This window comes from Aotus nancymaae, unplaced genomic scaffold (assembly GCF_030222135.1).
Source record: "Aotus nancymaae isolate 86718 unplaced genomic scaffold, 86718_ANA_hifiasm-v0.15.2.pri h1tg000029l, whole genome shotgun sequence".
NCBI classification, from domain to species: domain Eukaryota; kingdom Metazoa; phylum Chordata; class Mammalia; order Primates; family Aotidae; genus Aotus; species Aotus nancymaae.
In genome coordinates this window covers 78,846,497-78,860,612 of record NW_026988442.1, presented here as the reverse complement: position 1 = coordinate 78,860,612, position 14,116 = coordinate 78,846,497, and the positions used below count along the sequence as shown (strand labels likewise).

The window sequence follows — 14,116 nt, the reverse complement described above, 5'->3', positions numbered from 1 at the left end:
CTGAAAATAAAGACTAAGAGGAGAAAAAAACAGGAACAAGTAGAATGTAAAAATCCTCTCATCTGTTGGAAATAATAGTATAAAACACTAGCAAAAACGAAAAGTCCGCATTCTAAGACGTAACAGCAAAGCTTTGCACCTTGGTTCTAAGCTGCCAGACCCTCCACTGTTGATGTGAGTAATCTACTCTATAAAATTCCTTTCTTCCTAATTTGGCCTAAGGATATGAGTAGTAGGACTTTTTGAAATATCAGATGAAAAAGGAAAGAAAACACTGTCTTAGGCTAAAAATATGAGAATAATGTCCTATCAGGATAATGATTACACCAGTGTCCAAAACAAGACAAAGACAGAACACATAGGGAGGGGCAAATCTTAGATGCCACATTTCAGAAATGTGTAAAGATGGTAGGGTCCTTATTGGGATTGTACTGCAGAAGCCCTCTGATCCGACTCAATCCCAGGTGGGCCAGTTAATTCAAATGCCACTTAGAGTAGCGAATCAGAAAAATTGTCCTCATATCAATTCATGTTCCACACAGACGGAGCACCAACTGGACGCAAAAGAGGGGGACTTAATTTCACCAGATTTTCAGATTTAAATCCTTGGTCTGTCAAATACCAGCTATGGGACTTAGCCTGTCTATGACAAAGTATCCCCATTGGTAAAATGGGTGCAATGATAGGTCCTGCCCCACGGGATTGTGATAGAGATTAAATTGGTGAGTGCTCTAAAGATTATAGAATAATGTCTGACACATGGTAAGCACTACGATGTATTTGGTAAATGACATTTTCAGTAGGGCCAAGGCTGCTTCTTTGCTCAGAGATCTTTTTGTTGTTGGAATCTTCTAGTATCTTTTCTTTAAATTTGGCATCAACACACACTGTATACATTGTCTATGATTCCTAATTCTTGTTTTCCTTAACAATGGTACATGAACTTAAGACCATTTGAAGAGCAGTTTGCATGCAGAATTGTTCTACATTTAAGACAATTTCTGATCTCCCACAACTTTTTTTTTTATAGTTAGACACCTATCTTTATTTGTTTATTTTTTGAGATGGAGTTTTGCTCTTGTTGCCCAGGCTGGAGTGGAACGGCATGATCTCAGCTCACTGCAACCTCTGCCTCCCAGGTTCAAGCAATTCTCTTGCCTCAGCCTCCTGAGTAGCTGGGATTATAGGCATGCACCACCACACCCGGCTAATTTCGTATTTTTAGTAGAGACGGAATTTCTCCACGTTGGTCAGGCTGGTCTCGAACTCCACCTCGGGTGATCCACCAGCCTTGGCCTCCCAAAGTGCTGGGATTACAGGCATGAACCAGCCAGACACCTATATTTAATTTGATCACAAAAACTACTGTAGCAGACCTACTGAGTTACAAAAATAACTCATTCTTGGCGAGAGTTCAGCTTAACTGGTAAGAGAAATATGTGCACCTGGTAGAAAGCTTCACTAGCTGCCAACAGTCATTAGGTTGAGAATATTGTTCCCTGTGATTTACAAGAGGAAATGGTGAGCATCAGTGAATCTGTACAAGTAGGTTCAAATGAGCTTAGTTAGAGATTCCAGTCCCTGTAAGAACCATTACTTTTGGATTTTGTTTGCTATCCTGCCATCTCAATTCCTTAGAATTTAGTTCCAATGTTGATTTTATTATTGGGTGGGTCTTCTTAATCTGATTTATTGTCACCCATAGTCCCAGAGAAATCAGTCTAGAAACTGAAATCAGTAGAGAAGTTTGTGGTCAATCTTAAGATTTTAATTTTCAGCTTAGGTCTTTCTTATTTCCATCACAGACCTAGCTCCCTTTGAGGGTTTACTAGAATCTGTCAACTAATCCCCAGAGCACTCCCTTTCTGTTTCTCCCATAGAAGAATTGACTAAGTGATATCCATATAACCTGTTATTCTGTATATTTAAGGAACAAAGAATTGGCTGTTTCTTATAAGTTATTTTCCTTTCTACTATTTATAATCTGTCTACCCAAATCACAGCGTGTTCATAACTCTTCTTTCTGTATTTCTGTTCAGGTAGTAGCTTTGGAATGAGAGAATCATTAGGCTGTATTCAGCAGATAATAACTAATGGAGCCTTCTAAGAAGTGCAACAAACTACTTATAAATCTGCTGTAATGAACCCGTAGGCCATGGGCAGCCCCTATAGTGCCTACAATATTTGAGAGTGGGGGCACACTGGTGGATTTGCTGCCTGCATCTACCATCTTCTCAGACATACTGGGCTGGAACACATGACTGCATAGGACCTCAACATTCATGTAAGCCAGGAAAACTTCAAAAGAAGAAGTGAGAGCATAGACCTCTCATAGGTTTATGTGAAATAACTTTCCAGAACAATGAATTATTATTTGTTCATTATTTCACTTAACACATGAGTAAGCATCCATAGGTGTAAAACAAGTTTAGAATGTTTGTATTTTAGCACCACTGTATATATTTTGTTTCTCACTTAAACCCAAAAGTACTATCAGAAAATGAAAAGTTATGAGTGAAATAATTAACACACCATCTGAAAAGCCAGTGATGTCCTCTGTCTGTAATTATGAGCTCCAAGATGTAAAGGGGGCAGGTATCACACTTTATATCATCATTTTTCACATAACTATTAACAGCTCATCTTTCAAAATATTTTTAAAATTAGAATGGCTTCTGGAAGGGAGTACTATTTAGGGAGAAATATGAAATATGTTGGCTGAAAACACCTAATGAATAAACACTGATTTCTGTTGTTAGCATACACATCATCCGCTGATCTTTGGGTATGAATTTAAGAAATTTGTGACAGCCAACAAAAACCTTATATATCCATAGCACATGTGTTTACCATGCAAATAAGTGATCATAATTCATAAACATGGTCTGTAGAGCCTTAAACCCTACTTCAAAAAAGCCTCAAGTTACAACAGGCAAAACAGAAAAAAATCATGAACATGCAACAGCTTTTAAAGGCAATTCTAATATTGAATCTTGATTATGAGATTGCAAAAGAAATGCAACTTTTCATAAATGCAAGATCCCCTATGACAAATATTTATGGTGGTCAGGAACAGAAAACAGAATAGAGATAGATGACTTCCCTCCCACCCCACACAATTTTTGAGTCATAAATTATGAATTATGTTCAAACATAAATGGCAGAGAGGAAATTAATTTAGGAGATGAGATCTATTTTATAATTCAGAGAGCTGTTTTATTTTAATTTGGGGGGCAAATTACATTTTGATGTTCAGCTTACCAAACATTTTTCTTTCTCTGAAGTGAATTACAATTTCCTATTATTTCTCTGAGGAGTCCTAAGATTTTTATGCCAAAATTCAGAGGGTAAATTAGCCACACAGTCTGGATCATTTGGAAAAATATTGTCCCATAGAGCTTTCCACAATGATGAAAATGTTCTCCATGTGTGCTGTCCAACTAAGGTAGTCCCTGGCCACATGTGACTTTTGATGACTTGAAATGTGGCTAGTTGGACATAGGAACTTAATTTTAATTTAAAATTTTAAAATTTAAATTTAAATAGCCCTACATGGCTAGTGGTTACAGTGCTGGACAGTATAGTCCAAGATGACCAGAGGCTGGAGAAGGACCTTCCTCTTAGCCAATCAGACCACGCAGTGGGCTGCCCTTTGTACATTGCACACTGCCCCTGTGAAACCTCAATGCAGCCTTTGACAGATTAGCCTCAGAAGGGCTTGGGGCAAAGCTCATGGGAGCTTGTTTGAGCAAATATACACATTAATAGGATCACAAAGATTGGAAACAGCAAAGGTCAGCCCTCCAGACCCCTCTACCCATTCATGTGTTTCCCTGCAGGGGGACATATTCTCTAGTGTTTTGTCGGAACAGCTTCAAATCGATTCAAATGGCTTGCCTTTCCACAGCTTTCCATGTTATGAAGGCAAGTAAAAAAAAATAGTTCAGTGAGAGCACTTAGAAAAAGATAACTTGTAAAAATACTGAGATAGAAACAGGAGGCGTTCTGTTACAAGAAGGAACTCTGCCTAGAGAGATATTTGAAAGAAAAACAAACCCCACATGTGTTTTTGATTATAAAGAGTTTGAAATAAAGAAATATGCTTTGGCATTAAATAAAATCCTTCCTTGCTTATCACAGTATGCAAGATTACTAATGCTGGTCCCCAAAGCAATCAATTATTTCCTAACTCTTTTCCATGGTTCCATTTAGTTTACTACAGAACATCTTCTGATTGTCCCTTTTACCTGTTTATTCTTTGTGAGTGCATTTCCTTATCTGCACGTAGCTTTAAAGTCAAGAACTTAAGACACATTCAAATTTAATGACATCTCTTGAGAGAGGAAAGAATTGGGATTCTGATACAATATGCCTTGCTCATGAAGATGTTGCCAACTTCCAAACTTAAGTAACTTCCTGTCAATAGCATTTCAGTAGCAAAGATTATTTTCCAGATAAACACATACCTGGAGGAGCAGATCAGAAGTTGGTCTGACTCGCTGTTGGAATAGGATGCTTAGTGTTCGATTCTGCTGTTCCAAATCAAACACTCTTGTTTTCAGCTTCACACATTCCTCCCTTAGATCCTACAACAAACACATCGAAGGAGGAGAAAGTCTATAACTAAAGGACGTCTTTGCATATTATAACCATATTCTATATATCTCACATGCATTAGTAAAAAACAGTATTTTCATTCTTCAAAGCCTCCAGAAATAAATCACATATAACGTTTTCTTCCACAGACCATTGTCTGATAGAATTATTATGTACAAGGAAGACCAATTGTTTTTTTAAAAAAGCACCTTGAAATCAGAAATGCATTAATCTAGCATGCTATTTTTGAAGACAGTAAATCTTAGCGATATAAAGTCAATTTAAGTTTCCACCTATATACTTTGCCTTTTCACTGTCTTTATAAAAGCGATCACAGAGCACAAACCACAAGGACAGCAACGTTTCTGCAGTGAATAGAGATTTGATGAGCTAAAGAAGCTATCATTTCTGACGGAGTTTTTCGTTGTCATTTGTGAAAACAAGTTGAAATTCTCAGCGCTGGGGCTAATAGAGTCAGTGGTGCATTTAGTGGGAGAGAAATAACTTGAAAGAGATGGCTTTTAAAAGGCCACTTGCAACTTGCTCATCCTCTGAACTCATGGATTTCCATATCCTCTGGGGCTTTCTGGTCTTGGTGCTGGGGAGGAAGCACACTAAGCTCATTCTGGCATCTGTTTGGAACAGCTTTTTTGAATAGTTCAAACACCACAGAGACCTTTTCCCCAGCTCACGGAGGAAGCTGAGGTATAAGAACTGCCTTCCAAACTGTCTGCTATAAAAGTACTTATGGTACTTAAATATCTATGCCTTCTTTGATGGGATTCAAGACAGACCCGGTAGAATAAAGCCCACATTCAAGGTTCTTCAAAAGCTGACCCTTTTCTACATTTCAAACTATCTTTCACTACTTCCTGATGTTTAAAAAAAAAAAAAAAAAAAAGTCTTCTGTTCTCACCAAGCAGAGAACAAAGGTCTGGCATGTCATTCTCTCAAGCTCTTTGCATTCCTTCTACCTTCTTCTCTTTTCCTTCCGCTACTACTTTTCCTTCTTATCCACTTTCTTCTTTCAGCCACATTTGGCTCTTTGATTGAAGTCCAGTTCAAACTTTATCACCTCTCTGACATTTTACCTGGCATCCCTCAAAACCGGCTCCATTTTCTGAACTCCCATCAGCCCTTAATGCCTCTTCTGTGACGTTTAGGGTATATTACTCTGCATTCATTTTCTCATTTGTGCTCTAGACTTGTCAATTACAGGACATGCTTTTTTTAACAAGGCAAGAACAAGATGATACTGAAATAACCACACAAGCATATTGCTCTTACATTGTTTTTATTCCATACCTAGCACAATGCCACATATAGTAGGAACTTAATAAGTGCTTGCAATTATTTTGCTAAATGGGATGATGATGGCAAATTCTATTCTCTAGTGATTGGTGTGATAAAGAGCATTTAAGTTTCTCAACACTTCTGTTTCAAAGATTTATGTATTCTGACATGGGGCAGCTATTGGGCTGATGGCTCTGTTAGCAAGGGGGAGCCCAGGCCACAGTTCTGGTGCTTAGGATCTAAACAGGAGTCACAGAGGTGCCTGGGCCTGTTCAGAACCTTGTATCAACCTAATGGCGAAGCTAGATCTCACTAGTAAAGCCTTCTCTGAGGCTTGATGAGCATGCATCATCTTATCCAGTAGTATTAATTATATTTAAAGGGGGCAAAGAAACAGGCTAATGTATGGTCCACTGCAGTTTCAACTCTCCTTGCATTGTTTAGTTAAATGGGTAAAGCTTATGTATAGGGTGTTTTCAACTGATCAGTGCCTACAAATGGAGAGCAGAGAAAAGAAATGTCATGTTCAGAATGACATGCAAGAGTGCAAAATCCAGCAGGGCAGGATCAGGAGTGTGCATTTCATACTCATGAACACACATGTCATTTGGCAGAGGCCACTGTGGCGACCCACTCACTGCTCAAATTAAAAGGTGAAACTTCAGCCTGGCCAACATGGCAAAACCCCATCTTTACCAAAAATACAAAAGTTAGTCAGGTGTGGTGCTGCACGCCTGTAGTCCCAGCTACTCGGGAAACTGATGCACAAGAATCGCTTGAACCCGGGTGGCAGAGATTGCAATGAGCCCAGATGGCACCACTGTACTCCACCCTGTATGACAGAATCTCAAAAAATCCCTGTCTCAAAAAAAAAGATGAAACTTGCTTTCTTTCTTTAGAATTCAACCTCTGTCTGTGTCTCACATTGATTTTTGTTCTTAGCATGTATATAACACTCTCTGCTCCCAAACACTAATTGTTTTTAGTACTGCTAATTAAGTAATTAATAAAACTTGACTGTGAGGCAGATAAATATTAATAGTACCTATTGGGCGGGAAAACACAATCATCCTCATTTGCAATGTAGGGATATGAAAACGGAAGCATACAGTGGATATGCAAAAAAAACCAAAAAAACTGGGGGACCTGAAAGCAACTGCAACCACAATTTTTAGCAGCAACACTGAGAACACCTTGAAAGAGTTCTTCAGATGGGGAAAAATAAAATAGAAAGAATGAATGCAAAAAATCAATATGCTTTACAGAGAGTCTTTATACAAGTACTGAATTTAAAAGGCCATTACTATTACTTAAGGTATGGTAAACGTTCATTAGTGGGAACACAATTTATCGACCCTGAGAACTCTCTGTTCATCACTATTGGCACATCCAGCTCAGCACACAGCAGCGGGGGAGACAGAGGCTTTAGGGATGTGACACTGATCTCATGGCCATCGACAGACAGAAATGAGTTGGTCTGAAAATCTGTAGATAGAAAAGAATTACTTGCATTGTTTTCAATATTCTTACTTTCTTCAGACAAGCTGTGGATTACCAGTAACTTATGCCAGACAGTTACCTTCCCAAGAAACTGTAAACAAAAACACTCGTGTGTCTATGTACACATGCATAAACACAACCAGAACGAATATATAGAGAGAAACAACTGTTTCTCTGACCACTGTTGTGGTACCTGGGCGAAGGGGGCAGTTGGCTGTCTTAGCTTCCTCTGTGCTCACAACAGGAGCACACTGACATAAAGGAACACATAACTGCATGATACATTTAGGCTGGATGCAAGAGCAGCTACTCTGACCCCACCAGTTCAGAGGCAAGACCTAGAACAGCCTCCCCAAGGAAGGCTTTACAAACAAAACAGCTCTCCTCTGGGTAGGTGCCATAGTCTGGGATCATGGCTCAAGGAGAGGCTGTAGCATGTGTCCTTTCTCACAACCGTTTTTTTTTTTTTCTATGACTTCTGTGGCATGTATCAGGTCTCCAGAAAAGAACTTCACTAAAAACATAAGGTTGTGTCTTCAGATAAGAAAAAGGGGGCATAACATAAATATTTATCATGGAGGAATAATGCCGAAGATTCGACTACATTTCATATCATGTAAAAAAAAAAGGTACAGTGGTGTTTGGGGTCAAGAAAATGCCCAGACCTGTTTTCCTTACACTATTCATGTTACTACCAATTGGAAACAGAGACTGGAGGGATTACAGCTGAGCAATGTGATACACTGGTCTAATGGGCTCCTATGCATCTTAATGATCCCAAACCATAATTTCCCAGGGGATCCACACACTGTAATCTTGATCAATACCCCCTGTGCTTGGGCTAAAGATGATTCTGGACCCACTGCTATATACTACCTATAGGAGTACAGTTACTTTACGCACTGAAGAGTAAAATCCTTATCAGCTCTAGGCTGAAGTACATTTTTTAAAATGCTGATTGCTTAGAAGCAGGACATATGCTAACATGATCACTTGTGTGTCATTGAAAACTATTTAAATCTGATTTTATCATGTAAAAATGAAGTGATAGTGGTATACCTATTTCAGAGGCAGTGTCCGTCATGGGAATACATGGAATTGGGGCTTAGAGGGCCGGGGCTCTAGTCCGCATTGTCCACAGGATATTGAAGAAGTGATTGCTTCTGATTAGGTCTGTTTCCTCATCTGTAAACCAAGGCACTGCACAAAACTGAGCTTTTGTTCAAAAGACTGTATCTCTCACTAGCTTCATGGGATGACTTTTCAAGTGCCACCTTGTTCCCTCCCTGAAACTTAATGGCCACCAAAACTACCAGCCTCTTTTGTCACACCCCTTCCTGGTAGTTTTCACAGATACATCCCTATCTGTGCCCCAAATGCTGAGACTTTTGTAAAAGGAAAAGCCACTTTTGGAAAAGGCTGGTCACATCTCAGACTGACCCAGGGCTTCCACATCAAATAACTAAAAGGCAAGACAGGTGACGTAAAAGTGTGACTGCACCGGGATATTGCACAGGAAGTAGTGAGTCCTGTGGCAAAATGAATACTGCAAGTCTCCACCCTAAAGGCCTTCAGATTAAACCACTTTTATTAAGGGTGATGGCTAAACAGTTTGTGTAACTAAAGTCAATTGAGCCCATTACCACAGCCACAGTCAAAGCAGGGGCCCTGCCACTGCCTGTCAATTGAAATGATGAGCAAATTATTTTTTTAGTCCTATCTCAGAGGGCTGCCTTGAGAACAAAACAACTTTGTGCATTTAAAGTGCTGCACGTGGGGTGTGATGGCCTGTAAATTCCTGCTAAATATAAACAGGCACCTGATACCATACAGACCACGGCTAGAGAAGTGGACACAGACGATTCAATTGCCCCTCTACAAGGGAAATAGGTAGGAATTGCGAGTTTTCTCAGCTACAAGCTATAAAATTGTTTTCTGCTTCTGCCTGAGTGGCTGGATTCCACCATACCCAGCTTTATTCCATGACGGTGAAGAAAACACACCATAGAAATATGTGGTTCCTCCAAAGAACATGCAGATAAACCTGAGATTGTTGATATGAATGAAAATAATTGCAGAGAATATGCCTTTCTTCCATATTTTGCTTAATGGCAAAACAAAATAAAACAAAAAACAAAAACCCCAAACACTGAAGAACCTAGGCGAGTTACATTTTCTGCAAGTGTAAAAAAAAAAAAAAAAAGCTGAGGTATATGAAGAGGATGAAGGGCATTCAGGAGGTGTCTTTTAAAGGACACTTCCAAAACTTCATACATAATAAAGATAAAATATATTTCAGATAAAAATAGTAGTTTAACTTGAATTATTGATTTCGCTTGTAGACTTGGACCCATGATTTGGAGGCATCAAAGGAAGGAAGTTGGTGTTTAATATGGTCACTTTTGTATTATTGTTCTAAAGGGGTACAGTCTGTTCGCTTAAGGGAATCCACAGGTTTTTGAGATAAACGGAATTACTTGACTAGGCACACTGAACAGAAACTGCTAAGTTCATGGAAATAATTTTTTTTCTATCATATCAGTAGACTCTGTTACTTCAGGATGCTTGTCTGGGCCAATTCATGATATGCCATGAAAAATGCATTTCTGGTTGCCCAGTGAAGAGCTGAAGCCAGAGTGGATTTGCCTTTGTGTCATAACTAATGACATACTCTAAAACTGCACAGTAATGCCTATAATTTCACCTCAAGGATCTTCTGGTGACTTGGATAAATCACTCAAGACTTTTTCTGTTTTGTCTTTGCTAGCTACATTCTTTTTTGAAATTAGTTTTCTCATCTGCATTTGGAGTACATTGTATATTCTAGAACGTGCTCTTAATTAAAAAGAAATTTTAGTCTTTTTACAGCCATTTTACAGTCCCCATAAAAACTGGAGGCACACATTTCAGCAGAACATGATTCTTCTGGAATCTCCAAAAGCCCCCAGCATCTCTTTCTGCCTCATAGCGTCCCTGAGGTAAGCTATCTCACAGTAGCACGTCTTTCTGAGTCTCACTGCTTAACTGTACCAAGGTAGATTTATCTGTTTACTAGTTATTACTTGGATTTGTGTAGCTATTTCTCTGTGGCTGACCTAAAGGGTCCCATTTTCCTTTTTATTGTACCAGACGGCTTCCTTGCTCTTTCCTGAGGCAACATTAACAAAAGCAGGCGTGGGATTCTTTCAACAGTTGTACACAGAGCTGCAACAGCACTTCCTTCATTGCTCAGGTTTGTAACTAAGTCAGCATAGAGTTTCCAACAGGAGAAAAACAACTGAGAAATTAAAGCCTTAGAAAAAGAAAAAGCATTTAAAAATGTTGTGGCAGCAATTACAATTTGTTCTCCAATATCTATTTCTCACTGTCTTCCACAGTAATTTCAGCCAGGCACACACCCAGAACAAAGACTTCTTTGCTGGATTTGTTAGGTGTGGTTGTGTGACTATGGTCTGTTCAAGGAGAGGTATGTAATGTATGAAAGCTTTTGGCTGTGTTCTTTAAAAGACAGTTGCTGTATGCCCTTTATCCTCTTCATATTCCTCAGCTATTTTTCCCCTTCCTGATGGCTGGAATGTATGGATGTAATGACTGGAGCTAGCATAGTCTTCTTGAACCATGAAGTGACCTTGAAAATGGGGCCACATTCCATGAAATACAGAGATGGAAGCTAGGGACCCCATGGGCTTTATGGAGCAGAGCTACCATTCCAGTCCTGTATTGCCTACCTGTTGGTTTATATGTGAGAAATAACTAACATTTTAGCTTATTTAAGCCACTCCATTACGGATCTCTGTTGCTCACAATGGAACCTAATTCTAGCTCTACATAAATATACTCAAATCTCTTCATTTATGCATGTTAGTATAAAACTGAAAGCAGTTAAAATTATTTGTAGATGGAACTGTGACATTTTGATAGAAGTAGTAGGGAAGAAAGTCTAGAAAAATAATTTACCAAAATGCCCTATATCATATAAATTATAAAGAATATTCATTTAAGCATTTCCGTGAGAAGCAGTCAACTGCTAATAAAATTATTTTTAATTAAAAAAATCAAAATGGCATAAATTATTTTGCTGCCATTTGTCACATCATCCTGAATATGGTGCAGGATCTAAAAGTTTCTTTTGGAGAAGAAGTATCTATTTCACAGACAGAAATCAAAGTAAACAAAATCTGAGGGAACTAAAACTTAGCTTCTCAGAAACATCATGTCAAGAGATGGAAAACATTCCGTATAATTCACTGAAACAGCCAAAGTTGGACAAAATTGACCTGCATTTACTGTCCGTGCTTAGCTAGATCTTAGATGTGATATTATGTTGTCTGAAGGCAGAATGACAAGGCAGCAAATGCACAGGTATGGAAATTTCGGCACAGTAGTTACCATTATTTTATATGTACCACATACTACTGTAGTAACTGTTTCTACATGCTCCCTTTTGTAGGATCACCACAGCAGTTCCAGAAGGTGGGAACTGTTATTCCCATATTACAGAAGAGGAACTAGCAAAATTAAATAACTTCCCTAACTTTGAAGATCTCTTGCTGAATTTTAGATTTCTGTTAATGCTGTCCAAAAGAAGATAGTCATTTTATACATATTGAGAGAATTCACAACATATGGGAAGTTTGTATTTACTAAATAAAAACCATGGGTTTGCTACTCATCTGGGTACATGAAAAATCTTTCATCTTCAAAAGTCTATTACTTTACTGAAGGTTTGAATTTTTTATACAATTCCATTGGCCACTGATGTTACCTCATATGCTATCTAAAACACATACAATTTTCACTAAGCGAATAAATACAAAAGTATTGCATCTATCAATCACAATTTTCTAGCCTAACAATGTGAGTTACAATATAGTTGCATAAGTGCCTTGAAAAGAATAAAGCCAGAAAGAGACCTACCTTTTGAGTAAGCAGAGCTTGAACAACTTGGTTGGCTACCTTTAAAAAATAAAGAAAAAGTTGTCATTTATAATAATGAGACTTTATATGCACCAACTCTAATTTACCAATAAGTTTCTCACAGCTTATTGTAGCTAATTAGCTCCTCATTTACTTCTTTCCTCTACATCCAGAGATCTGATTCTTTTCATAATAAGCCTATCCTTCTAGGTAATATTTTGCTTTCTCCAAAGGTGACCTTGTGGCTAATTAAGATGGTTACACTTAAGAGATCATTCATACCTTGACTTTCACATTTCCATATTTGGAAAAATGATATCCCTTCATATACTCCAAGAAGGCTAAAAAATGATAGAGTGCAAAACACAGTCTAATTATCTGTACACAGTTTCTACATTTCGCTGATTTACAATGCCCTTTGCCTCTCCTTCCTATTCCTTTGCTGCCTATTTCACTGCTTAACATTACTTGTAAGAGAGATAGGTTGAATGGTCAAGAATAGGGACAACTCATCGTTTCCTATATGTCCTGCTTTCATCGTCAGTGTTTTCTCTCATGCCACCCCTTTGTTGTTGCTACCTGTAACAGAATCTGGTAGCTGTTTACTCCAGCATCTATTTTTTTTCCTTCTTCCTGAGTAACAAACCTGATGTATTGGGGCTGGGCACATTCAACTGTATTTCCCAGCCACTCTTGTAACTAAGTGTCCCCATGTGACAAAATTCTGGCCAATAGACATAAGCAGATTATTTTCTTGGGTTTACAGGAAGTCTCAAAGAAGAAGGAGGCTCACCCTGCATCCTCTTCCAGACTAGGAATGGAAGTACAGTAATGGCTAGAACTTCAGCAGCTACCCTGACAACAAAAGTCACATATTAAGTATATTTGGACAGAGAAACAGGACAAGCTTGGTCCTGATGATGTTATGGAGCTGCATTGTCTGCCAAACTTCTATGTGAGAGAAATAAGGTAGTCACTGTTATTTTGAGGTTCTTCCAGTAAACAATCAAATATAATTCTTAGTAATATTTTCAGGGACCTCATTTTCTTCAAGTATCAGGCAGCTTGGGACTGCAGAAGAACCTAAATCCCTCCTCAGCCCAAGGCTATGAAACTTGATTAATCTAAACCAATCTTGGCAATTCTAGTGATCGGTTTAAGAGTGGGCATATAACACAATTCCAGCTAAGGACCACATTTAAAACCGGTAACATGTGTTCCTGGTATTTCAGGTTTCTGGGGTTTTCTCCAGGTAACCATTGATTATTACCATATGCCTTTGTGGCTAGGATTTCTTCTTCAGCTGCAGATTTCAAAATACTTTGCATAGAATTACCTACTAAACGTCACTATTACCTTGAAGCTATGCCATATGGCGACTGTTGACAATATTAAGGTGGACAGGTGAAGTGGGTGGTATTTTTTGGCCAACACATAAACTGTAAACATTTAATATGATGACTGAAATTGACAGCATGAAAGACTAAATCAGAATAATTAAACATCCTAGATATAAGACACTCTGTTTCATTCATTTCTTCTCTCACTGATCCAATATAAATTTTCTGAGTATCTAATTGCAAAGCTAGGTGATTGGACCACGATCCTTGACTTCAAAGACTCACACCTGCTAGCGAGTTGGCAAAAACACAATTATAACCCAGTGTGACAAACACCTAATCATGGTAATTCTCACATTCAACTGGAGACTGAGGGACACTTTCCTGTTATTTTTCTCTTGGTAACACATTATTTTTGGAGATGCTCAACTATTTGTGCCTCTTCCTCTCTCTAGTATAGTGGAACAGGT

General features: G+C 38.5%; 1 protein-coding gene across 5 annotated transcripts in view; it reads right to left on the bottom strand.

The window, feature by feature from the left end:
• The window catches only part of NCKAP5 (NCK associated protein 5), a 970,844-nt gene that overhangs the window by 184,355 nt on the left and 772,373 nt on the right, over nucleotides 1-14,116 (bottom strand). For all 5 annotated transcript variants that reach the window (XM_064382824.1, XM_064382825.1, XM_064382828.1 and 2 more), the window contains 2 exons: nucleotides 12,307-12,345; nucleotides 4,467-4,586 (listed from right to left, as the gene is read on the bottom strand). In XM_064382824.1, the coding sequence (XP_064238894.1) occupies nucleotides 4,467-4,586; nucleotides 12,307-12,345 (159 nt within the window). The remainder of the gene's footprint in view (nucleotides 1-4,466; nucleotides 4,587-12,306; nucleotides 12,346-14,116) is intronic.